Source organism: Chelonia mydas, chromosome 1 (assembly GCF_015237465.2).
Source record: "Chelonia mydas isolate rCheMyd1 chromosome 1, rCheMyd1.pri.v2, whole genome shotgun sequence".
NCBI classification, from domain to species: domain Eukaryota; kingdom Metazoa; phylum Chordata; order Testudines; family Cheloniidae; genus Chelonia; species Chelonia mydas.
Window position 1 is genome coordinate 110,622,430 of NC_057849.1, and position 25,680 is coordinate 110,648,109.

The following is a 25,680-nucleotide window of genomic DNA, read 5'->3' on the forward strand; positions in this document are numbered from 1 at the left end:
CAATTATAGAAGCTTCTGAATATCCATCAAGGTTAGCCCTAGGATGGCCAAAACCTGCTTCTGAGAGAAAGGAGTGAAACCTCTTGGCTGAAGATGAAAGAAGACATTTCTGGTCACTGCTGCCACTTGGAAGTCCAAGAGCAAGTCCCAGTATAGGAGTGGGCAAACTTTGGCCCGGGGGCCGCATCCGGCCCTCCAGATGTTTTGATCAGTCCCTCAAGCTCCCGCCAGGGAGCGGGATCGGGGGCTTGCCCTGCTCCGGCGCTCCAGCTGGGGAGTGGGGTCAGGGACTTGCCCCACTCTGTGTGGCTCCTGGAAGCAGCAGCATGTCCCACCTCCGGCTCCTACATGTAAGGGCAGCCAGGGGGCTCCGCACACTGCCCCTGCCCCAAGTGCTGCGCTTGCAGCTCCCATTGGCTGGGAACCATGGCCAATGGGAGCTGCAGGGGCGATGCCTGCGGACAGGGCAGCATGCAGAGCTGCCTAGCCACGCCCTTGCATAGGAGCTGGAAGGCAGACATGCCACTGCTTGAGGTAAGTGCCGCCCAGAGCTTGCACCCCTGACCCCCTCCCACGCCCCAGTCCCCTGCCCTGATCCCCCTCCCACCCTCTGAATACCTCAGTCACAGCCCAGAGCCCCCTCCTGCACCCCCAACCCCTCATCCCCAGCCCCACCCCAGAGCCTGCACCCCCAGCTGGAGCCCTCACACCGCCCCCCCCGCATCCCAACCCTCCGCCCCAGCCAGGAGCCCCCTCTGGTACCCAGAACTCCTCATTTCTGGCCTCACCCCAGAGCCCGCACTCCCAGCCGGAGCCCACACACCAACCCCCAATTTCCTGAGCAGTCGTGACCCGCCATACAATTTCCATACTGAGATGTGGCTCTTGGGCCAAAAAGTTTGCCCACTCCTGGTCTAGTAGGTTCTCAACATTGTGAAAGACATTAATGATAAGCAAACAAATACCCTCAGTGGCCCAAGTCCTGCAAAGTTTTATGCACATGCTTAACTTTCAGTTGATTCAAAGGGACTATTTAGGCTTTTTCTATACACAGAAACTGTACCATTTTAACTTTAAATTTTTTTTCAACTGATTTAGTTAAACTGGGGCAAGACCCTTTGTGAACCCACTTATGGTGTTTTAAGAGTGACTTATTTTAATTACACAACCTGCTGTAGTCTAAATTCACAACTTAAATGTGGGCTGGGGAGGGACGAGACTTTCCCTTCCCCTGCAGGGGCCGCTCCCAGGGCTGGGTCAGACCCACCCCTGGGAACCTCCCCTGGCTGCAGGAAGCTCCACGGCTGCTGGCTGGGAGCCCATCTCTGAAGGCAGAGCTGTTGCAAGCAGCAGTGCAGAAGTGAGGGTGGGGCATGGTATGGTATTGCCACCCTTACTTCAGAGCTGCTGCTGGTGCTACCTTCAGAGTTGGGTGCCCGGCCAGCAGCCACTGCTCTCCAGCCACCCAGCTCTAAAGGCAGCACCACTGCCAGCAACAGTGCGGAAATAAGGGTGGCAATATTGCATCCCCACTACAGGAGCCTTGAGATCACCACCCACAAACTCCTTTTGGGTTGGAACCCCCACAGTTAACCCACCATGAAATTTCAGATTTAAATATCTGAAACCATGAAAGTAATGATTTTTAAAATCCTATGATCGTGACATTTTCCCAAATAGACTGTGAATGTGGTTGGGCCCTAAACATTGTATTTAAACTGCATGGGGTGTTTTACCAGCAAAAGGTCTCTGAGGACTTGAGAGGAGGCAGGAGTGAGCGGGCCCTGCCACACCTCTTACATGCTTAAACTTAAACACGTGCGTACATCTTTGCAGGATTGTGGTTTTAGGGCTTGTCTACACAAGGACACTCAGGAAAATTAATCCAAATTAATTTTTTAAGTGGATTAGTTAATCCACATTAAACACCTATGTGAACATCCTCATTCAGAAGTAAAGTGGCCTTAATTTGGTTTAGTTTAATTCACTTTGGAAGTGAATTAAGACAACCAAATTAAGGCCGCTTTAATTCTGAATGAGGTTGTTCACACAGGGGTTTAATGCAGATTAACTAATCCACTTCAAATTCACACCTTTAGTTAATTCAGATTAATTTCCTGGATACCCCTTGCAGTCAAATCCTTAGTCTGCTCCAATTCTTCAAAATGCTTCCCCTGCTAACCCACAGCACCACTCTTTTCCAGACTGAGTTTAAGCCTGCCATTAGAATAGATGAGTTTACATTTAAAAACTGCTCTTAAAACTTTTTTTTTAAAAGTTGGAAAATCAAATGCTCCTCTGTGTCTGGCTAACTCATAGGTTCTGTATTTCCCCACCACAGCAGATGCCATCATGATTATCTGAAACTGCTTGTGGAATTTGGCCCCCTACAAGCTTTATATATGAGGAATAAACTCTTGTTGGGGAAAACACAGCTCTCTGAAGTCAGCTAAAATGGTCTACCAGTTCCACTTTAAAATGTGTTGTAATTTTTAACATATTCACACAGTATATTGTGTTTAATTATTTTCAGCTTCCCAGCCGTTCTCTGCCAGTGAGTCCTGCAGATGGCTGTGGTTATGAGTTTTCAGAAGAGTGATTATAGTGACCACTGATTTATAATAAACATTTTGAGTTTTACAGTATTAGTTTTCTGTAAATACACACATTAGTGAATCTTTAAGTGACCAAAGTATATTTAAAAAACAAAATGACAATCAGATGGCCTCTGGCTTTACATTTAGCCAGTTTCTAAAAAGTGGGCTTCAGTGTGTTTACTTTAAGCCTGAAGTCCATATGAATTATTGACTGGCTGCAGATATTGCATCTAACAACATACATTTTCTTTGCTATGCTTTAAAAATGTCTAAAGATGATTTTTGTCCCAAGAAGTATTTTTAAATGCTTGATTTGGAAACCCTTACTTATTGCTGAGTAGCAACTCATACTGAAGCAAATCCCATTGACGTCAGTAGCACTGCTCCTGGATAAATGCTAGTAGCATGAATAAGGGCTGCAGAATTCAGCCCACAGAACCCGATCCAGAGTCTGCTGAAGTCAATGGGAAATATTTCCACTGGCTTCAATGGGCTTTGGAGCAAGCCCTAAATCTACCGAACAGCTCTGTTCATATGCTGAGAGGCAGGAAAAGGAAAGCATGTGTGTGGGGTGGGGGTATAACCATTACTGTGATGACGAACCTGATTCATCTGTTATATGTAAATGTACCACGTGACTGGTTACAACTTGGTCTGGAAGGAATGACTAGAAACCACATGTTCAGGCAAACAAAAGATATTAAGAGTGCCCCTTGGCTGAGTTTGCCATATGTCAAAATGATAGCTCAGGGCTTTCTAATTCTACTATTATCACAATATTAAAAACAAACACAAAAATTTACACTAATGCTCCTATTGTTGTAACTTGGCAATGCTCTCAAGTTCCATGAGGAAACCAGAGGAACACTGCAGAGATCTGCAGCCATGTTTCATAATACGCTGTCACAAGACTGATGTTTACCTTCTGGCAGAAAGTGCATTTTCAGTCCATTTGTATAATTCTTTTAGCAGTGTTTATGTAGTCTTTTATGCCTATAGTTATTCCTGATGTTTTAATCCTCATACTATAAGTTACTGCAGAGGACACCAGGAAAAATTTCTGTGTGTGAACCACGTTCACTGAAAAGCAGATTGCAACCACTTTTTACAGTGAAGCAAACTTCAGACTTGATGCCAGAAACCAAGTGTATCCAAGTACACTTGTTATGGCATCTGGAATATCTGCTATACATCAATGACCACCCAGCCCTGTCTCAACTCTCAGTTGTTGAAAGTCAGCTGGCTCATATGTTCTTAGGGTAAGTCAAGTCAAGGCAAGTCAAGTAAGTCAACCTAGTTTGCTCTAGCACTCTGTGGAAATGTGAGGCGGTCATGGAGCCACCAATACTGACATATTACAGATTGTTTTCAGAGATGGATTTGAATTGTTTTTCAGTGTGTGATGTTTTAGTACGTTCTGCACTTGGAATTAATCTATCTGGAATTTGCCAGGTTGATTATCCTCTGGAAGGCGGAGGGGTTTGCCACCTTATGGTGTGTGCATCACAGATCAGAAAATAGAGGGCAGGGCAAGATCACAGATGCAGAGCTCATACTGCATTCTTTTACCTCTGTACAGGAATTGTGAGATCAACAGTCTTAGCAATTAGGAGCTACAATCGGCCCACATCATCATCTATAGGGAGACAAGGGAGTATGTATCGGGTTTGTGGCAGACTGGTACCAGTGCCCGGGACATGGGCAGTCTGGCCTGGTTGAACAGCACTGTGTTCAGGAACCAGAGGCTAACAGACAGGTCTGAAGTCAGGAGCTATGTCTCAGAGTCAAAAGTTGGAGCCAGGGTCAGACAGAAAACAGGAACCCAAGTCAATGGTCAGCACTGAGTTGTAAGCCAAAGAGCCATAGCCTAAGTTCAGAGCCGGAGCAGTCAGAAACCAGGGCAACAGAGTTCAGGGACCAGGGCTGGAGCAGGAGCCAGGAACAGGGCAAGGTTGAAGTCAGGAACTGGGGATAAAGCCAGGAGTCAGACAGCATAAAGCAGGGTCTGGAGCAGCAGCAAGCGAGGCTCCACAGTGTTGCACAGACAACTTCCTGTGTCTCTTTCCCGCTTAAATAGTGGATCCAGCCCAATCAGGGACTCCGGAGCTCCTCCACTCAAGCTGCTGCGGGCACTGCCTTCAGTGGAGGATAAGGCCTTAGAGCTCCCAATTCTCCAGTCACTGGTAGAACCATCAGGTAGTGGTGTGGATGCAGCAGTGGCCCGAGTGCCCATGGGACCAGGTTCAGAACTGGTGGATCCTTACAGTGGGCTGCATCTGTGATGGGCTGCTGAGACAGGGAGTGCTGAGCTTTGGGGGTAGACCAGGGAAGCTGGATAGATGCTCAGGAGGGACATAATAGAAAACAGGATCAATGGAGGGGCTGAGGCTGCTCCTCTCTCATGCTAGCTGAGTGTGCTCCACAACTTTGCTGAGAGCTGCTGTGACGTGAGTGTCCCTTTGCATGGGAGAGGTGGGTATCTTAATTTACATCACCCTTCTGCCACTTACCTGCCTGTGGTGGGGTTTTCACCCTACACTAGCCTAGAAGAGGTTAATGGGGCTGAGAAGGGGCCAATTAAGTGGACAGGCCAACCCTGAGGGAATTAGATGGCCTAAGTAACCCCAAATCGATGATGGAACCCAGAGGAGAAGGAACAGGCGGGGCTAGTACAAAGCCAACAAGTTGGCTGCAGAAAAAGATGGCAGAAGGGGCCTGCAGTGTGGAAGGCTGCAGTCACTCTCTGGACACTACAGAGGGAAAGAAGGAAACCCAGAGAGAGAGAGAGAAGCAGCCTTGGGATCCAGGCTCTGAAGGAAGGGTTTACCCAGAAGGGTGGTGGAGTGGAAGCCTGAGAGAAGCGGAGTAGGAAACATCTCAGGGAAACAGCGTCAAGAAGGGATGTTGCAGAGCTTGGCTGCTGATCAGAGTCCCTGAGCTGGAACCCTGAGTAGAGGGTGCACCTGGGTTCTCTTACCAGCCACTGGGGAAGTGGTACAATCAAAGCAGTGGATTTGAAGGATGGTTTGTCCTGTGGGACTTTGATATCCCAAAAAGGGGGTGGGGGCGAAACAGTGACCAGGCCGGAGAGCCAAGCCACAAAGAGGGAGCACCCCATGCCAAGAAGAGAGAGCACCCTGAGTCACAGAAAGAGGCTGTGTGGCACACACATGAGCAACAAAAGGGGATGTTGGATCTGGAAGGAGTTAATCCCTAGAGTAGCCAAGTGGAGGCATCCTAGCAGTGAGTGAGCAGTGAGCACCCTGGGACAATGCCTCCATACAGATATGTCCATCCCCCCCGCCGCCCATAAAGAGCATTTAGGCTCCTTCTACCACATCACCATTTCATTTTCACCCACTGACCCCATCTGAGAGCATACGTTTCACTGAAATATCTGATGGTGTGTGCTACACCACTACACCCTCTAGCCCAATTTGATTATTTTTTGATGCATGTCATAGAATCATAGGACTGGAAGGGACCTCGAGAGGTCTTCTAGTCCAGTCCCCTGCACTCAAGGCAGGACTAAGTATTATCTAGACCATCCCTGACAGGTGTTTGTCCAATCTGCTCTTAAAAATCTCCAATGATGGAGATTCCACAACCTCCCTAGGCAATTTATTCCAGTGCTTAACCACCCTGACAGTTAGGAAGCTTTTCCTAATGTCCTACTTGAACTCCCCTTGTTGCAGTTTAAGCCCATTGCTTCTTGTCCTATCCTCAGAGGTTAAGAACAATTTTTCTCCCTCCACCTTGTAACAACCTTTTATGTACTTGAAAACTGTTATCATGTCCCCTCTCAGTCTTCTCTTCTCCAGACTAAAGACCTTCAATCATTTTTGTTGCTCTTCTCTGGACTTTCTCCAATTTGTCCACATCTTTTCAGCTGAGGTCTTGTCAGTGTGGAGTAGAGCAGAAGAATTACTTCTAGTGTCTTGCTTACAACTCTCCTGATAATACATCCCAGAATGCTGTTTGCTTTTTTTTTTGCAACAGTTTTACACTGTTCACTCATATATAGCTTGTGATCCACTACAACCCCCAGATCCCTTTCCACAGTATCCTTCCTAGGCAGTCATTTCCTATTTTGTATGTGTGCAACTGATTGTTCCTTCCTAAGTGGTGTATGATGCATTTGTCCTTACTAAATTTCATCTTATTTACTTCAGACTACTACTCTAGTTTATCCAGATCATTTTGAATTTTAATTGTATCCTCCAAAACACTTACAACCCCTCGCAGCTTGGTACAGTCCACAAACTTTATGAGTGTACTCTCTATGCCAACCATTATCTAAACCATTTATGAAGATATTGAACAGAACCGGACCCATAACTGATCCCTGCGGGACCTCACTCGATATGCACTTCCAGCTTGACTGTGAACCGCTAATAACTACTTTCTAGGAAAGGTTTTCCAACCAGTTATGCACCCACCTTATTGGAGCTCCATCTAGGTTGTATTTCCCTAGTTTGTTTATGAGAAGGTCATGTGAGACAGTATCAAAAGACTTACTAAAGTCAAGATATACCACATCTTCTGCTTCCCCCCATCCACAAGGCGTTACCCTGTCAAAGAAAGCTATTAGCTTGGTTTGTCACCATTTGTTTTTGACAAATCCAGGGTGCTGTTACATATCACCGTATTATCTTCTAGGTGTTTGCAAATTGATTGCTTAATTATTTGCTTCATTATCTTTCTGGGTACAGAAGTTAAGCTGACTGGTCTGTAATTCCCCGGGTTGTCCTTATTTCCCTTTTAAGAGATTGGCACTCTATTTGCCCTTTTCCAGTCCTCTGGAATCTCTCCCATCTTCCATGATTTTTCAGAGATAATTGCTAATGGCTCAGATATCTCCTCAGCTCCTTGAGTATTCTAGGAGGTATTTCATCAGGCCCTGGTGACTTGAAGACATCTAACTTGTCTAAGTAATTTTAACTTGTTCTTTCCTTATTTTAGACGCTGATCCTATCTCATTTTCATTGGCATTCACTATGTTAGATGTCCAATCGCCACCAACCTTCTTGGTGAAAACCAAAACAAAAAAGTCATTTTGCACTTCTGCCAGTTCCACATTTTCTGTTATTGTTCCTCCCCCCTCATTGAGTTCTCTTCCTCCTGCTTCTAATGTATTTGTAGAATGTTTTCTTATGTTTCTAGCTAGTTTAATCTCTTTTTTTTTGCCTTGGCTTTTCTAATTTTGTCCCTGCATACTCGTGTTATTTGTTTATATTCATTCTTCGTAATTTGATCTAGTTTCCACTTTTTGTAGGACTCTTTTTTGAGTTTCAGATCACTGAAGATCTCCTGGTTAAGCCAGGGTGGTCTCTTCCCATACTTCCTATCTTTCCTATGCAGTGGGATAGTTTGCTCTTGGCTCTTAATTACGTCTCTTTGAAAAACTGCCAACTCTCTCAAACTGCTTTTCCCCTTAGACTTGCTTCGCATGGGATCTTACCTACCAACTCCCTGAGTTTGCTAAAGTCTGCTTTCTTGAAATCCATTATCTTTATTTTGCTGTTTTCCCTCCTGCCATTCCTTAGAATCATGAACTTTACCATTTCATCATCACTTTCACCCAAGCTGCCTTCCACTTTCAAATTCTCAGCCAGTTCCTCCCTTTTCGTCAAAATCAAATCTAGAAGAGCCTCTCCCATAGTAGCTTTCTCCACCTTCTGAAATAAAAAATTGTCTCCAATACATTCCAAGAACTTGTTGGAAAATCTGTGCCCTGTTGTGTTATTTTCCCAAAAGATGTCTGGGTAGTTGAATTCCCCCATCACCACCAAGTCCTGTGCTTTGGATGATTTTGTTAGTCTGTAGTAGACCCTATCATGATAATACCCTTGTTTTTACCCCTTTTATTCTGTCTCCTATTTCCATCTCAACCTCAGTCCAAGTATATACATTTTTAATATATAAGGCAACACCTCCTCCCTTTTTTCCCTGCCTGTCCTTCCTGCAAATTTGGATCCTATATTTTTTCACATAACATGCACAGTACTTTATCTTTTTCTTTCCAGCACTCCCTTGTGTGCCCTTGTCTTTTGTCAGTTCTTTGGTTTTCCCCCAAGCAAAGCTAAGGATTTAGTAAACAACACAGGCCCTATTCACTATAAAATTAGACCTCTGTAGGTGTGAGCAAAATGCTACGTCTTGGCGTTCACATAGTGTCATCTTGAAGCCAAAGCATTCTCCATTCACAATTTCTTTGGTTTCACCCCCCCTTATAGCTTGCACTCGGTGGGAAACAACTTTCCTATCCTACAAGAGTTTGAGATTTCAATTTTTTTCCCATCCAAATGTGGGGTGAAAAGTAAATCTACAATTTTTGAGAACCAATAATCCAAACATTTTTTTGGATCCGGTAAATCAAAATATGTTTCAATTTTTACTTTTTATAATTTTAAAACAATTTTTACTGTAAGTTAACTAAAATGTCAAGAGCCATTTTGAATCAAAAATAAAACATTTTGTTTGTCAAAATGGGGCATTTCTACAATTTCAGAACTGTTTTTCAAAAAATTTTCAAATTAGGTTTGTCTAAACCAGCTCTTTGTGGTATTTTCTGTTGGCGGTGGGTGGGTGGGGACATTTTGTTGGAAAATTCCTGAGCAGCTCTACCGATAGCCAAAAAGTACAGCACAGAGACGTTAGCGAGGATACCAGGAAAATTTCCCTGTGGATATATGAGGGATCCTCTGATTACAATACAGGAAAAATGGGCTTCCAGAGGCCACTTTGCAGCAAAATCAAGATGCAAAATTTCTGTGGGGCGTTTGAAAGCATTTCATAACATAAAAATCTGAGGAAGAAAAAGAAATTTTGATCAATGGCATACTGCCTTCGACCTAAGCAAAAGAACCCCCACCAGTCAAAAAGACCATCTGTTTTCCTGTAAAGCAGAAGTATGCTATGTTTTGACAGCTGGGGTTCATGCTTTTGGCTGGGTTAATTGCCAGCCTGAAAAATATTCATCAGTTGGTTGCCAGTTTTTTTGTCTTTTTGATTGAGCTTTAGTGATGGAGGAGAAGGCGCTGGAGAGATCTGAAGCATGAGCTCTCTACCCCAAATCTGTACTCTGTGGCCTGAACTCACACGATTGGAAGAAAAGGCTTCCCTCACGGGCCAAGTTTCTGGTGAATCACTTGATGGTCACAAGATCAGCCTTCTAAAGTGTGGAAAGCTGGAGATCGTTAGTGGTGACTACAGCCCGCTATAGTGCGTTGAAAAGAAATGGATCTTTCACAGGACAGAACTTATTCTTTTAGCTTCTTATATTTTTGATGCAAAACTTGACAATGTTACTACTTTTGTTTTCTACATTCAGAGGAAATCAAACTAGAAGAGGAACTAAAGCGTGGTGCTTTTTTGTAATTTACTTTTTTAGTTTTGCCATGCTTTATTTTTTTTTTGTCTCTCACTTTCTTCTCAGGTGAATGTTTCAAAGCAAAAAAAAAAAAAATTTGTATCACTTCATCTCTACCAAGATTATTGAATTCCACTTCCAAAAATGTAGTGTTAGTCATATTGAAAGTCCTTAGCTTCTTTTATATTTACTTGTCCCAAAGTGACCACTATTTTGGTCATTTAATATCTAATAAAGTCAGTGGGAGTTGAAGGTGCTCAGCACCGCACAATTCAGACTGACCCTCCATTTTCTGAAAGAAGAATTCAATTTTTTTAGTAGATACAAAGTGATAAAAATCCTTTTCACTTTCACACAAGTTAATAATATATGAAAAAGCTGCAAAACAGATTTTAAAACTTAGTCATTGGGAACTGAGGGGGCTCTGACTCTTGTAGGATCAGGTCCTTTATGCAGAATTTTAATACTATACACTGAACCTATCAGTCTGGTAATTTAGAGTCACAGTTTAAACAGGCAATCTGGATGAAGACTTTTACTATGAAATAAGGAAAAAGACAGTCTAACACTTTCTCTTATTTTACCGAGCCAAATTTTCAAAGGGACTTCTATCCAACCTCCAAATTTGCATCTGTAACTTTGTGAGCATAACTATTTTTGTGCTAAATAACCTGAATTTGTACAAGCAAGTGACACAGGTGAGGAAAAAGACATCTATCCCCTCTATTATCTACATGATTTGTACATGCAAAACTGTAGGTGTTTGTTCAGAGGCTTTTTCTGAATATCTCGTTACCTTAACACCAATAAACAGCAATATGATATGTTTTCCCCATTCCTGTGATCTGTTTAACAGATTTACGCAGCTCCTGCATAGATTCTAGGAACTCATTTGTTAGTTTTACCCTATTTTAAAGCTGCAAACAGATTTTTTTTCTGCACACTTAGAACAACTGTTTAATTTTGGTTTGCCACTTTTCAAACATTTTTGTACATTCCGGCTGTTAAAGCAAAAAAGAGCCAGTAAAACTTATGATAAATTAACAGGCTACTCACAAGAGCAATCACTTATCCTCAACTTTAGCAGACACGGTTCCAGATGTTTACAGGAATTTAATCAAAATTCTCATCAAAAATGAAATGAGTGGATTTTACAGAAAGTTTAATTAGAGTGGTCAAACCACCCAGTGTGACTTGCTTGATTTGATTAAAGTAATAAGGAGCATGTTTAATGAGAAATGGATTAATTCATTCAAATAAGCGGCTTTATCAGAGGTGCTAAACAGTGTGTGGGGGGGGCGGTGATATATATTAAATAACAGAACACAGGTCTTTAGTTTCATTCTCTTGCTGAGATCTCTCTCTCATTCAGAAAGTTTAGTAGGGATCACAGCTACAGATCGAGTTAGTAGCTACTTAGTAATTAACTAGATAAGTAACTGAAGAAACTCAGACACAATCTCTACCATAAAATGAAGCAGTTTGCATTCACTTTTATTTTTCGTTATCTTCCCTCTGACCCAGTGACATTTTAGGGAGTCTCTGTTCAATCCACTGGAAAGGGATTTGTTTGGACACCTGGAGCGGTGATATTTTGTTCCTGGAGCAGAATAGTGTTTACCTATGAACCCCATAATGGCTTATGATGGGAGGTCTGTGGTGAAACCGCTAAGCAGGAAACTACAATTCCCCACTGCCCCCTCCCCACTGAACATCTTCTTTCCCCTGGCTAGGTAGAAGGAAAGACCCTGGCCCAGGAAATGACAAGGCACTTCTGACAAGGGAAAATGATTCCCATTAGCCACATTCCCACTGCACTTCCCTTTTACCTGGCCATGTAAGAGGAAGGACCTGACCCAGAAAGTGATTGGGCACTCTTGGGAAACAGCAGTCACCTGGTGAGCCAGAAGCTGGGAAGCAGCCAGTTGCAGGGACCTCCCAGGAAATGCATGCAGAGGTGCATGTGGAACAGGCTGCTGGACATGACAGCTGGGTGCAAGTCTGTATGAGGAATATGAGTAGAGGTCTACTTGAATTGTAGGGGTCTACTTAAATTCCATGCCACCTTTACTTCTCTTCTGCTGCTGCTGGCTGGCAGTGCTGCCTTCGGAGATGGGCACCTGGGCAGCAGCCACTGCCCTGCCTTCAGAGCTGGGTGGCTGGAGACCAGATTTCATGTTCCATGATGCAATTTTCATGGCTGCGAATTTGGTAGACCCCCTTCCTCATGAGGGAGTAGCGGTAGCTGGGCAGGGAGCCAGTGCAAAGGGGCCCCAGGGAGAGACACACCATTAAGCGATTCTGGCCTGGAAACCCACAAACTCCCATTTCCTTGAACAGAGACTGGATTGGAGAGGGCACCCCAGGCTATAGGTCTGAAGAGCCCTAATTCTTGATTGGGCTGCTGCAGGAGGCCCAACCAGAACCGCTATTGCTCATCTTGAACTGTAACTGGTTAACCCTCTGTACCCAGGGTATTCGCCAGCTTCCCTTTTCCTGCCAGCCCTAGTAAAATACCCTTTCACTTCGCCTAGGTCTAGCTGCTGAAGCACTTTCAGGGCTTGCCTGAGTCGTGGTACATCTGGCAGGCTACTGGTGCCTGAGGGGTTTGGTGTCCTACAGCACTGAGCAACTATGATAATTACAGGGCTTTCTCCCCCATCTGGCTTTAGCTGACCCTCTTCCCTGGTGTGTATCATGTGTCCCTCTCCCTGTCCTTTGCCCAGACTTCATGACTCCCACTGTGCCCCTCATCCTCTTGTTCTACCCCTTTGCTTCCACCCCTCCTGCTGTTCTGTGCAGTGACTCCTGTTAAACCTCTCAACTTCCACTACTGGCCTGTCTCTCCTCTTGGGCCTCCCATACATTGTTGCCTCTTTGATTTCTGTTCAACTTGCTTCCCTTTATTCTGCCCCCAACCTGGTATTCCTGTGGTGTCTCCCCTGCTTCAGGGAGGGATCCGTTAGTCCTAGGGGAGAGAAATGTGGGAGAAGCTGTAAGGCTGAAGGAAGACTGCAATTGCACAGTTAACTTGAACCCCAGCAATGGGCCAAATTCTGCCTTCTGACCTGCGAGTAGCTCCCAGGAAGTGAATGGATGTTCGGCTCCTTTGAAAATCAGTGACCTTCACATAGTGCCTAAATATGAATTTAGTTTCTGAAGTTTGCCAGGTTAGAAAGTTTTGGCCAAGATATTTCAAAAATAGGTTGAAACAGAGGATTGATGTCTGAGATTTTAAAAGCTGTCCCTGGGGATTAAATGTAATGGGAAGATGAGTGGCTCTATCCCCTGCGCTGCTCTGAAAAACTCAACCTTGGGGATTACGTTTGCTGCCTCCCTTTAAACGACAATGAGATGGGCTCACAACAAAATCTGAGGATGTCTGGACTGTGCTCATATCTGAACTGTATGACTGACCTCTGTCTCTATCCAGACCTGAATCTCAACTTTGTGGCTCAGGCTCTTCTCTAGTAACAGGTGGCTTTAAATTTGTTACTAGCCTAAATCTCAATTTCCTAAAAATTCTATTCAGATTTTATTCTGATTGTGCAGAGAATAGGTGCATAGTTTGGACTGGACAAGCTTCAATCACTGCTTCTAAGAAGAGGGGATAAGATAAGAATGAAATGCAATATGAATAGGTTTGGGGTCTATTGCTCAATTCACATGACAGTTATATGCCTATCTTTCCCTCAGAAGGAGAAGAACAAGCCTCTAAGATTCCAATTTACCATTTTAATAATCACTTCCTCTTCCACACTTTTTTGCAAGGACTATCAGTTTTCAGGAATACTTTGCATTTCTGAAATATATAGTTAGTTTATTGATTATTGTCTGTAAAGATCAAATAACCATATGGCTTTTATTTTGCCTCAGACAAAGTCAATAACTTTAAGATTTATATGTTTGGATGAATTTACAAATATTTTAGAAAACAACACAGTATAACTGGGCCTGTGTAGTTTTAATATGGAATCTTACTAGAAATGTATCAACAAAAATGTATGGACATTTGGATTCCTTTTTGAGCTTTTTAAAAAAATACCAAAATCCCACTGCATTAGGTCCTGATGAGGAACACATTTCTGAGGCAACATAGATCTTCCACTAAATTTGCCAATATACTGTAGGTTTTCTTTCCCTTACAAAAGTAGTAACTCGGGTTGCAAGTAAAAAAGTATTATACCGGTCATGTATCATGGAACATTCAGTGTTAGTTGGGAATTCATTCTTTGGAAACAGATACCTAAATTTCACATCCAGGGAAGAATTCAATGCCCTTCTCTTTATTGAAAGACATCAGGAAGATACTCAAGAGAGAGGATTAAGAGGGGATTTTAAAACTCGCATTCCTCATCTTTGTGAAACTAGTATTTATCTGTGAACCTGAGCACATGTCATATTTACCAAGTTTCCTTCAGCACACTCAGGAGATCTCCAAACATAGCATTATTGTGGATGCAGTAAATGTTTATCCCATGCATGTCTGTCACTGTGGAATGACTTAGTGAATTTAGAAAAAAATATATTCTGCAAATCCAGGAGAAAGCTAGACTCCTCACCTCTCATGCTGTTCAAACACAAGCCACAGCTTGCTTCCAGGCAGAGTTTATCAGTAGGCTCTGCTATGGTGTCCAGTGAACAACTCTCAGAGTTGATATATGGGAACTGTTTGCAAAGGGTAAACTCTGGGTGAAAGCAAAATATTTGTTAAGAGTCTAAAAGGCTGAGAATGTTTAAAGCCCTGGCTTTCATTAGCAACACGTTTAAGGAGCGGACATTGAAATATTGTTTCCAATGTTGATTCCTAGAAGCTTGAGTCTACAATGTATCAATCACATACTGCAGTGAGTCATATTTAATCCAGTTCTCTGTTTCACTGAACCATGGCAATGCAATTTTCTGAAAGAAATGGAGATGTTTACAGAACTGTTAACAGCTCCTACCATTTACATGTCAGTGTTCTATTATGCTTCCATCACCAGCACCCAAGGCTTGTACCTCATAAAACTTCTTCCATGTAATTAGGCAGATAGTTTCTGACTTGGCCACCTGGTTGTGAAGCCTGTCTCTTCAATAATGTGTTTCTATGCTATTTCAAATCTGTAAGATTCAGACACCGACCATGTAAAGTGCCGGAAGGTAGAAATGTAACAGATTAACAGCAAAATTCATTTCTCATGTGCAAGTGGATAATGCTACAGTATAACCAATGAACAGACTTAAAAAAGTATGAAAATAGTTGTAGATGTGAATGCCCAGTGGTTACATGATGAAATGCTGCTTCTGCCTCTCATAGAAAACCTGGTGAGCAAAAGGATCTCTTGATGTTTGTCCTTTGCTTCCCTTATTTACACGTTGGCATGGGGGACCGTTGACACTTAGAGGATTGTTTCTATATCTTTTTCTATGACAGTGAGCTAGGAAAAACCTTAGTCTATAAATGCAGCAAGCTTGTTAAACATGCGAGTTTGACAGATTAACCAGGGGAAGTATCACATCTCTCCTCACACACACAAGAGGCATTAATCAAAAATATATGGTTTTAGCAAGGATGTTCGGTGGAAACAGAAGAAGAAAATAAGTCAGCTATCATTCAAGATTTTCAAAAAGGCACTCTGCTTCCCCCACTGCTAAATTACACCAGAGAAGGCAATTACCTTTTCATTTTTCCTCTCCTCTGCTTTGCAGGAGGTGTTGGTTGGGCTGGAAGTCACCAAGCTGCTGACTGGCCCATTTCCTGCCTCCCCGTTCAAGTTGGCCGCACTGACATTTGGAGGAGTAATGGCGGCTGCTGCTGAAGTGAGAGGAATGATGGGCCTGGCACACTGTGCTCCAGGAATAACTTGGACAGGGGACTGGTGGACGTGTTGTGGAGAAGCCATGGAGTGTGATCTAACCACAGTGGCTGGGAGACGGGATGGAGAGTTCTGGGTTCTCAGTGGTGAGACAGTTGCCGTGGGCCGCTCTGGTACCTGGGCAGAAGGGTGTGCTACTGAAGAATAACAGGGGGAAAACAAAGCAAAGAATGCAGCTTGTAAGTACTGACACAGGTCAAAGTAACAGATAATTTTATTTACTTTATGATAAACTTACTTTACTCCCTAGTGTTAAACCTTTCACAGGAGAGGTAAAAGTTTGTCTTAACATCAGAATGTATTGTATTGGAAGAAGAGCGGGGCAAAATTTTTCATCCAAATCTATTTTTGCTGAAAAATGCAGATTCAGGTCAACCAAAACATTGTGTGAATTTGTGTCGACTTTGGCCAATTGTTTCAGTCAAAGAAAAGATTTCAGTAATGTCTAAATCAATCATTTTGACATGTATAAAAGTGACACTATTTGGTTTTCTGGGCTAGATTCATAAGGGCACCATTCACAAAAATGAGGAAGTTGTGGTGCTGCCAGCCACCCTTGAACCCCAACAGCCCCATGCGTAGGGCACTCACTTAGGACATAGGAGACAGGTTCGCATTCCCACTCTGGAGCAGGGCCTTGAACCCAGGTGAGTGTCCTAACCACCAGGCTATTGGCTATTCTGATGTAGTTTTCTCTCAATCTATCCTGCTGAAGCTGTTCTACTTTGTATAAAATACCTGAATGGTCATTAGACCCCAGACAGAGAATGAGAGTGACTTTATAGCCCATGGTTAGAGTACTTACCCGGGAATGGGGACAGGTCCCTGCCCCAATAAAAATTTAAGTATTTTATACAAAGTGGAACAGCGTTAAGGGAGAGTGAAAGAAACCTGCTGTACTCTAGGATAGCCTGTAGCCCCATTCCCGCATGGGGATTCAAACTTAAGTCTCCTGTCTCCCACCTCCCGGGCGAGTCCCTAGCCACTGGGATTTCAGGTATAAGAGTGTGTGTGGGGAGGATGGGAGAGAGCACCACTACCAACAAAAAATATGGGGTTCAGGTTAAACAGATTTTTTTCTCCAATTTTTCAGAACTGCCAGTGAATCAAAAAATCAGTTATGTGGCTCTACCTGAAAGTCTTTCCCTCATATGAAACACACAGTGTTTTAAAATAAAAACCCACAATTCCCACCACATCTTGTAAACAGCTCACTGAGTGTACTGTTGACTTCTACAATCATTGAGTGTCCATGGTATTTACTCTTCAAAGTAAATACGAATATACTCCATTTTAAAAATAAACTCCTACTTCACTCTAATAGTTACTGTTAACTTCTTGATCATTTCTGGAGCTCTCAACTGTTAAACCTATATCAGCAAGGACTAATTTAGATTATTAAAACTGATCTTGTATTTTTGAAATGTGATTTAAAGAAACCAAAAACTGTACTATATTTTAGCCTTAACAAAACGCATCGGCACTTTAAAAAATTGAATAACAAATTACTATGCTGTTCAAGACAAGTCAAGTAGTGCCAATCATTAAAGAACGTTTGAGATCAGCTTTGTTTCTGCCAGGAAAGTCCTAAAGGGACTATGCAAAATCATTTAGTATTCCTTCCCCAGATAGGTGAACTCCACTTCACCTCAGCAGATCACCACCAAGAACCAGAGAACTACTGCTCATCTATATAACAATAACTACAACACACTGACTATCAATGCCAGATCTCCAAGGATCCAGGAAACTACAGAATGCATCATGTAGGGGAGGGATAGCTCAGTGGTTTGAGCATTGGCCTGCTAAACCCAGGGTTGTGAGTTCAATCCTTGAGGGGGCCATTTGGGATCTGGGGCAAAAATTGGGGATTGGTCCTGCTTTGAGCAGGGGGTTGGACTAGATGACCTCCTGAGGTCCCTTCCTACCCTGATATTCTATGATTCTATGTGTCAAAAAGTAAAGCACAGAGCTCCAGTTTCATTTCCATGCCTAAGTCTTTTCTGATCTCCAGGTGGGTTCATTGCTTTGTACAGTGGAGAAGAATATGCCGGAGTAGGCATTCCCAACACTTAAACAATTCAGTAGTTCTTTTAAAATCCCCTTTCTTAAGAATTCTTTTTATGCACCACTAAAACCAATCTGTGGAGTTCTGTCATGGGATATTACTGAACAGCATTATTCTAGTAAAATTCTAAAAAGGATTTTCTATTCATATCTGTCAGAATAGCACCTGCTCTTACATTGCTAGGGTTTAAAATGGCAAAGGGCATCACCCCCATGCTCAGTGTACAAACTGATCACCATCTGAGGTCATGAAGCAATTCCACCCCAATCTTATTCCCATGTTATACACACAACACTGGGTGCCTATTGAGATTTTTTTTAATGTCTTCTTGAAGCATCAGATATTACCCACCTTTGGAATGCAATCAACTAGATGGACACCTGTGCTAGATGGACCCCTGATATATTCCAGTACAGCAACTCCTATGTTGGTATGATTCTCTTTCCCAGTTATTCCCCGATCCAACAGAGTTTTTTTTAATCAATGTCGAATTTAGCAATCCACCAAACTGTCACTTATTTGTCTTGAATTTTTTTGTAACCTTGTCCTCTGGGAAGAGTAAGGGTCCACGAATTCAGATTTTCTCCAGGTTGTCATTTTCTTTTTTACTGGCTTCCCTACCTCGATCACCTAACAACATGTAATGAAATATATGGGCCATCTCCAAATACAGGTTAGAAATGGGTAAAATTGATTTACTCCCACCTAACTCATCCCCTCTCAATCTTTATGTACAAATTGTATTTGTGGGTAGGCTAATCAAGCGGCACACTTGTTTGGGCTTTGTGTAATGGTCAAGCCCTCTACAAGCATAAGGCCAGTGTTCAAGGTCTGAAAATATTGTTACAGCCAGATTGGTTTCCAAGGTGAAATGGTATTTCTATAGATCTCTGGGATAAGAATACAAATGATGGAACTTCATTGCATGCTGCTACCCTCCTCTAGATTTAAGGTTGATTCAATAGTCATACTGACATGCTTTATTTAATACAGGCGCCAGCGTTTCTAGGCTTGAAGGAAACTGACAGTGCCAAAAACAGCAAAAGAAATGGTCGGAGAAGACTCCGCTGTAAGCAAGGCTTTGACAGTCTATTGCTGCCTTTGACCTGAACATCTGTGGGTTTGGATTGTGCTGTGTCCATCATGCTATTACTTAGCAATGTTCACTGAAGACTGTTTTTGTTCTGGACGGCTCATATTTCATTTTCTGTATATTTCTGCATTAGTGGATTTGTGAAAAAATTGATTTGTTATTCACGTATGAGGCAAGCCAACAAGAGCATGACTTGAATATTGTATAATTTTCTTTCATTGGAAGTACCTTCATTTTTTTTAAGACATAGGATTAAGTGTCTTCGCTCTGCAGGGACGAGATGCAGACGAGCTCTGTAGGATTTGGGCTACTGAACAGCAGCCTATTATGGCCATTGTGGATTGGTGAAAGCGAAATTGCACTGGAGTATTCCTTAAGTCAATGTTGGAAATTCTGCAAATTTTCCTCTTTACTCTGTGAGTTACATATTGTGTATGATATATTGTTGTTGTTTTTTCTGAGGTTTCAAAATAAACCTCAAATACCCATGGAAAGTATGAGAAGCACAAAAAATGAAGTGGCAGGAGAACTATTTTTCCTGAGTTATTCTGCTCTCTGACTACTCTGCATGCCAAGATGTTGGAAGGATATTGAGATGTGGTCTCAAAACCACATGGGACAAGGAGAACGCAGGGAATGCTGGCAGGTAGCTTCTGAAGGCAGAAGGTAGCTACAAGGATTAGCTGAGAGATGGGAAAGGGAGGGTCTAATGCATCTACCTGGGCTAAAATTATCCTGCAACCACATCCTGTCTTAGCTCCATGAGAATACTTCTTTATGGCAGCATGGCCATTTGAAGCAACAGGAGCTGCCTGAAAGGTTCCAGAGAGCCAAAGATATATTATACTGCCAGATCTGTGTAAACTGATGCTAACTTGGTTACTATTATAAGATACATGACATAGTGACATATTTAATGCTACTTTCCAAAAAGCACTTCATTCCTGCCTCCTGAGCCTTCCCAAACCATGAATATGTTTCAAATCATGCGTAGTCTAACTACAACAGCTGCTGGTGATTAGACAAGCGATGGAGAGAAAATCTGGAGAACTTGCTGATCTGTTCATCTGAGGAAGAAGTAAGCACTTAGAGAACATTGATAAGGGACGCAAAGGGACACAAGGAGAACACTATGGCCAGCAGACTTACAGACAGAAGAAAGAAGAAATTGTTTAAATCTATTAGGAACAAAAATAATCATAAAAGAATCATAAGAATGGTACTGGGCCATTGCTAGATGGTAATGGTAAAATTATCAGTAATAATACACAAAAGGAAGACACGTTCAATAGATATCTCTGTTCTGTATTTGGGGGGAAAACGGGTAATGTACGTGATGTTACACCCCATATTCTTCATAGAAATATGGTTATGATATGAATATGGCCTAACTACATATTTTATGCAAGATGCGTCTTGTAAGGTTTCATTGGAAAGGTTATGATTTACTGAATGTGATTATCCAGCTTGTATGCATGTATCATTTCTGTATCTAAAGTTAGGCATACTGGCTATGTAACAATTACAACTGTGTGTGTATTTGGGAGACACCCACCAGACAACAGGCCATCAGCTTTGATGGGCCATTAGGAAGAAACAATAAGACTTTAAAGATACAAATCTCTCTCCTTCCTGAGAGGCGTCCTGGGACGTAGCTGTGACACTACTAGGTCAGGTGGTCCTGCCGCCTGGTACTAAACACTATCTTGGACTTCTAGTAATTTTCCACCAAAAGGAAAGGGCAGTCAAGACTGGGAAACAAAAGATTCCAGCCTTATGTAAATCTTATTTAAGGCTGGGGAGTAAGGCAAACAGGACTCTTCTCCGTTTCCTTCCTGCCCAAGAAGAAAGTCTGCTAAAAGTACCTGAAGAGACAAATTTCAGAGTAGCAGCTGTGTTAGTCTGTATTCGATGAAGTGTGCATTCGATGAATGCATCCGATGAAGTGAGCTGTAGCTCACAAAAGCTTATGCTCAAATAAATTTGTTAGTCTCTAAGGTGCCACATGTACTCCTTTTCTTTTTTCTTAAAGAGACAAAGGAACTGAGCTGTGGGAAAGGCAAGGGCTGAATCCAGACTGAGACAGAGGAGTCTAGTCTGTAAACAGTAATAACTGGAACACTGAGCTAGAAACTGCATCCTGCCTAATTCAACATTTAGGGTGAGAAATTACATTTTGTAACCTGTTTCTTTTGTGAATCAAGCTTAGTTTGAGTGTTTTGTTTTATTTGCTTAGTAATCTGCTCTGTTCTGTTTGTTATCCCTTATGATCACTTAAAATGTACCTTTTATTGTTAATAAACTTATTTCTTGTTTATAACATAACCCAGTTTGTGCAATCCATATCTGGGGTGGGGGAGGGGAGGGAGGCAAGAAGCTGTGCACATCTCTCTTCACATTGAGGGAGAGGGTGAATTTTTATCAGCTTGTGCTGTGCAGATCTTTCTATACAGAGCAACACAGTATTATCTGGGGTTTACCTCTCCACAGTGGGTGTGCACGTGAGTGCTGGGTGAATCCTATCACACAGATCTGACTGCAGTCTGTTTCTGCAGCTGGCTGTGGTCTTGCCTGGGTGTGTGCTGGAAGGGGGCTTGAGAGCCTGGCACAGCAACCCAGTGCAAGGGAAACCCAGGCTGGCAGGGCGGGAGGGATGAGTGGGACCCCAGAACATCAACTGACATCCCAGAAGTGAGGGTCCAACCTGTCACAATGTAGTCATATATAACAACACTTTCTATTCTGCTAGTTTCTTAGGAGGATGATAAACTGTAGCTACTAAAGTTAGACATTTCTAAATCAGCAGGTCCAGATAGCTTGCATCCAAGAGTTTTAAAAGAGCTGGGTGAGAAGCTTGCTGGACTGTTAATGCTGGTTTTCAGTAAGTCTTGGAACGCCACAAAAGTTCCAAAAGACTGGAAGAAAGTTAATGTTGTGCCACGGATAAACAGGATTACCCAGGTAATTATAGGCTGTCAGTCTGACATCAATCCTGGGCAAGATAATGGAGCAGCTGATACAGGACTTGATTAATAAAGAATTAAAGGAGGATAATATAATTAATGCCAATCACCAAGGGTTTATGGAAAATAAATCCTGTTAAACTAACTCAGTATATATTTTATGAGATTACTACCTTTATCAACCAAAGTTGTAGTGTTGATGTACTATACCTAGACTTCAGTGAGGCATTTGACTTGGTACCACATGACATTTTGATTAACATGGCACATACTGTATGGATTAAAAGCTGGCTAACTGATAGGACTCAAAATGTAAATGTAAACAGGGAATCAAAGGTGCATTTCTAATGGGGATCAGTTCTTGGCTCTATATTATTTAACATTTTTATTAATGACCTGGAAGAAACAAAGTCAGCACTGATACAGTTTGCAGATGGCACAAAAATTGTCAGAATAGTAAATAATGAAGAGGCCGGGTCACTAACACAGAGCAATTTGAATTGCTTGGTAAGCTTGGCTCAAGGAAACAGTATGTATTTTAATATGGCCAAATGTCAGCGTATACATGTAGGAACAAAGAATGTAGGCTATATTTGCACAATGGGGGCCTCTATCCTGGGAAGCAATGACTGTGAAAAAGACTTGGGGGTCACAGTGGTGATCAGCTGAACATGAACTCCCCATGTGATGCTGTGTCCAAAAGCACAAACAGGGAATCTCGAGTAGAAGTATTTGGCAATGGTGCGACCATTGCTAGAATACAGTGTCCCATTTTGGCTGTCCACAATTCAAGAAGGATGTTGATAAATTGGAGAGGGTTCAGAGAAGAGCCACAAGAATGGTTAAAGGATTACAAAACATGCCTTATGGTGACAGACTGAAAGAGCTCAATCTACTTAGTTTAACAAAGAGAAGGTCAAGGAGTGACTTCTTTACAGTCTAAGTAACTACATAGGGAATGAATATTCAATAATGGGCTCTTTAATCTGGCAGAGAAAGGTACAACACGATCCAATGGATGGAAGTTGAAGCTAGACAAATTCAGACTGGAAATAAGGAGTATATTTTTAGTAGTGAGAGTAATTTAGAACAATTTACAAAGGATTGTGGTCGATTCTCCATCACTGGCAATTTTCCAATCAAGACAGGATGTTTTTCTAAAAGATACACTTTAAGAATTATTTAGGGGAAGTTCTACGGCCTGTGTTATACAGGAGGTCAGACTAGATGATCACAATGGTTCCTTCTGGCCTTGGAATCTATGAATCTTCTCTCTGAACTACAAAAAAATTAATTACGATAATTAGATTATATTGTAGAGTGACTTCTATGCATGTTAAGATATGCCACTATGCGTAACAACCAAAGAAATAGAGTGCATGCTGCTTTTCAATAAAATAAGATTTAGATTCATGGGTATTTGATTACTTTTCCACTTGGCCTGTGTTAAAAGGACCATAATGGTCCCTTCTAGCCTTAATCTGAGCATCTATGCTTTATATTGTAGCATACCTTGTCTAGTCTGTTCCGAATCTAAAATCTTCAGTTGCCAGCATTCCCAGTACTTCTCTAGCTCAGTCTTTAAACACAAGGGCTCAAGTCACCATAAAATATTAAAAACAAAACAGCTTTACATTTTGCCACAAAGATCTACCATGTAATTTACTTTTAATTCACTCAACATTGCAACTATTTAACATGAGGAAAGCAGCATAAATTCTGCTCCGGAAAACCCATGCTTTGCATCAAAAAGGAAAACTAGGAACAACAATGGCCCCCTGCTGTGCAAACCTCTTATTCACATTTCAAAGAGGTGGCACTATTTTTTGGACATCTTCCTTTGCCACCAGTGCTCAGTCCTCTTCTGCCTAATATAGAACTTTCACCCTTGAAGCCCAGTTCCTTAATTTTAGGTCACATATTACTTCCTTTGTGATAAGTGCAGTATTTTTTTTGTCAGTAAGCCAACTGGACTTAGAAACGTTAATCTTCTTAGTATGCAGGATGCTTTATTCTCTAAAATAAATTATGTAAATATTTGTAACCACTGTAATCTATTTCAGCTGTGACAACAGCACAATCTGATAAACACAGCATATTTCCCAGAGATCAATAGAAGTCTGTAAATATTACAAGCAATAAAACATATCCTATTACAGACGGCTGAACTTTGACTAAAATGGAAGACTTGCAAAGGAAACCAGAAGGTACAATAGGATTCCAGTGGCTTGTTCATGAGGGATACAATGTCAAATTCTGAGAAGGTAAGGCAAGAGGTGTTAGGGAGACTATACATACCCATCTGCATGGCACTGCGAGTCTGGCTGACCATTTGCTGGGCTGAATACCTCATGCAGTTATTCATCTGAGGAGACGCTGTCTGTTGTTGGGGATGTGTCTGAGGTGCAGTGATTGGAACAACAGGTCTGACAGCAGTGGCCGTATTTGTAAGACTTGCACCTCCTGGGGATCCTTTTATTGTCTGAGCCCCACCTGCTAAGCTATTCCTGGGCTGGCCACCTCCTACAGGCACTCTAAAGAGAAAGGAAGTGTAATGTGAAAACTCTGTTACGACACAGTTACTCATCTACTGCAGTGATTGCCATAAACTACCAGAAGTCCCCTGAAGTGGGACATGATACAAATTAAGGTAGTAAAATAAAATGAAGTTTAAGGTTAAGTATTATATTTTGTTTATGTTTCCCAGAAAAATATGTATTTTGGTGGAATTCTGCACCTTCTCCACTGCTCCCCACACGGGGGAATCTCTCAGGTTTGAATGTTCAGCACAAGATACAAATGTTATAGGAACAGAAAGATCACCTTTTTTTCCTCCATTAACTTGTTTGAAATCCAGCATTCCTGCTTTAATTTATTCTAATAGGCATCTACATATTACCAAGTAAATCCAGAAGAAACGGATGTCGCCAAAATGCTGTTTTGTACAGCAAGGCTATTTTTGCAGCTGGCAATGGAAAAATAATTAAAATGAGCCGTGAAGATATTAATGTAGGGCCTGAGCTCCATGCACATTTATATGGAAAAAAAGATGGGCAGCACCAAATCCCTACAGTCTGCCTGTAGAATCAGAATGATGATGTTCAGGTTTGGACTGGGAGCCTCAAAAACAGCTGGTTTGGTTGGCTTTGAATTTTCACATGAACCATTCACCCAGTTCTAATTCAGAAGCATGATAAGTGAGCCCAGAGGCTAGGTGAGCTCAACTGACCTTACTGGAAGGGAGATCTCTTTACAAGCAAACAACGAATCCCCCTACAAAACCCAGCCCTAACAGCTCACCCGCATTGTACACATGTTCCTTCCCTTACCTGCTTGGCCCTGGAAACCCTTTGATTATCCACATTGTCTGGGCAAGCAGAGAGAGGAGGATGCAGGGCCAAGACTATTTCTTCATGCAGCCAGCTCATCAGAGCCCTGTTGCCCTGCTGACCAAGGTCTTCACCAGGGGTGGGCCCTCGGGCATAGGCATACTTTGACTTCTATTCTGGAGCCAGCAGGGATTGGGCCCCGCATGGTAGGGTCCAAGGAGGCAGCACCACCTCCGCCTTCTGACTCACCTCAGCAGGCCACTCAGGCTGTGTGTGGTGGGGTTCAGCACCAAAAGTTTGAAAACCGCTCAGGGTACAGAGAGGGGGTAGCTAGGGGCTGTGTGCGGGAGGGAGGGTAATGCAGGGTGGAGGGAGGGGGTTGCTAGGGGCTGTGTGAGGG

General features: G+C 42.5%; 1 protein-coding gene across 2 annotated transcripts in view; it reads right to left on the minus strand.

Annotated features, from left to right (window-relative positions):
- The window catches only part of SH3RF3 (SH3 domain containing ring finger 3), a 393,578-nt gene that overhangs the window by 24,223 nt on the left and 343,675 nt on the right, over positions 1-25,680 (minus strand). For both annotated transcript variants that reach the window (XM_037897489.2, XM_037897480.2), the window contains 2 exons: positions 24,250-24,485; positions 15,630-15,964 (listed from right to left, as the gene is read on the minus strand). In XM_037897489.2, coding sequence (XP_037753417.1) covers positions 15,630-15,964; positions 24,250-24,485 — 571 coding nt within the window. The remainder of the gene's footprint in view (positions 1-15,629; positions 15,965-24,249; positions 24,486-25,680) is intronic.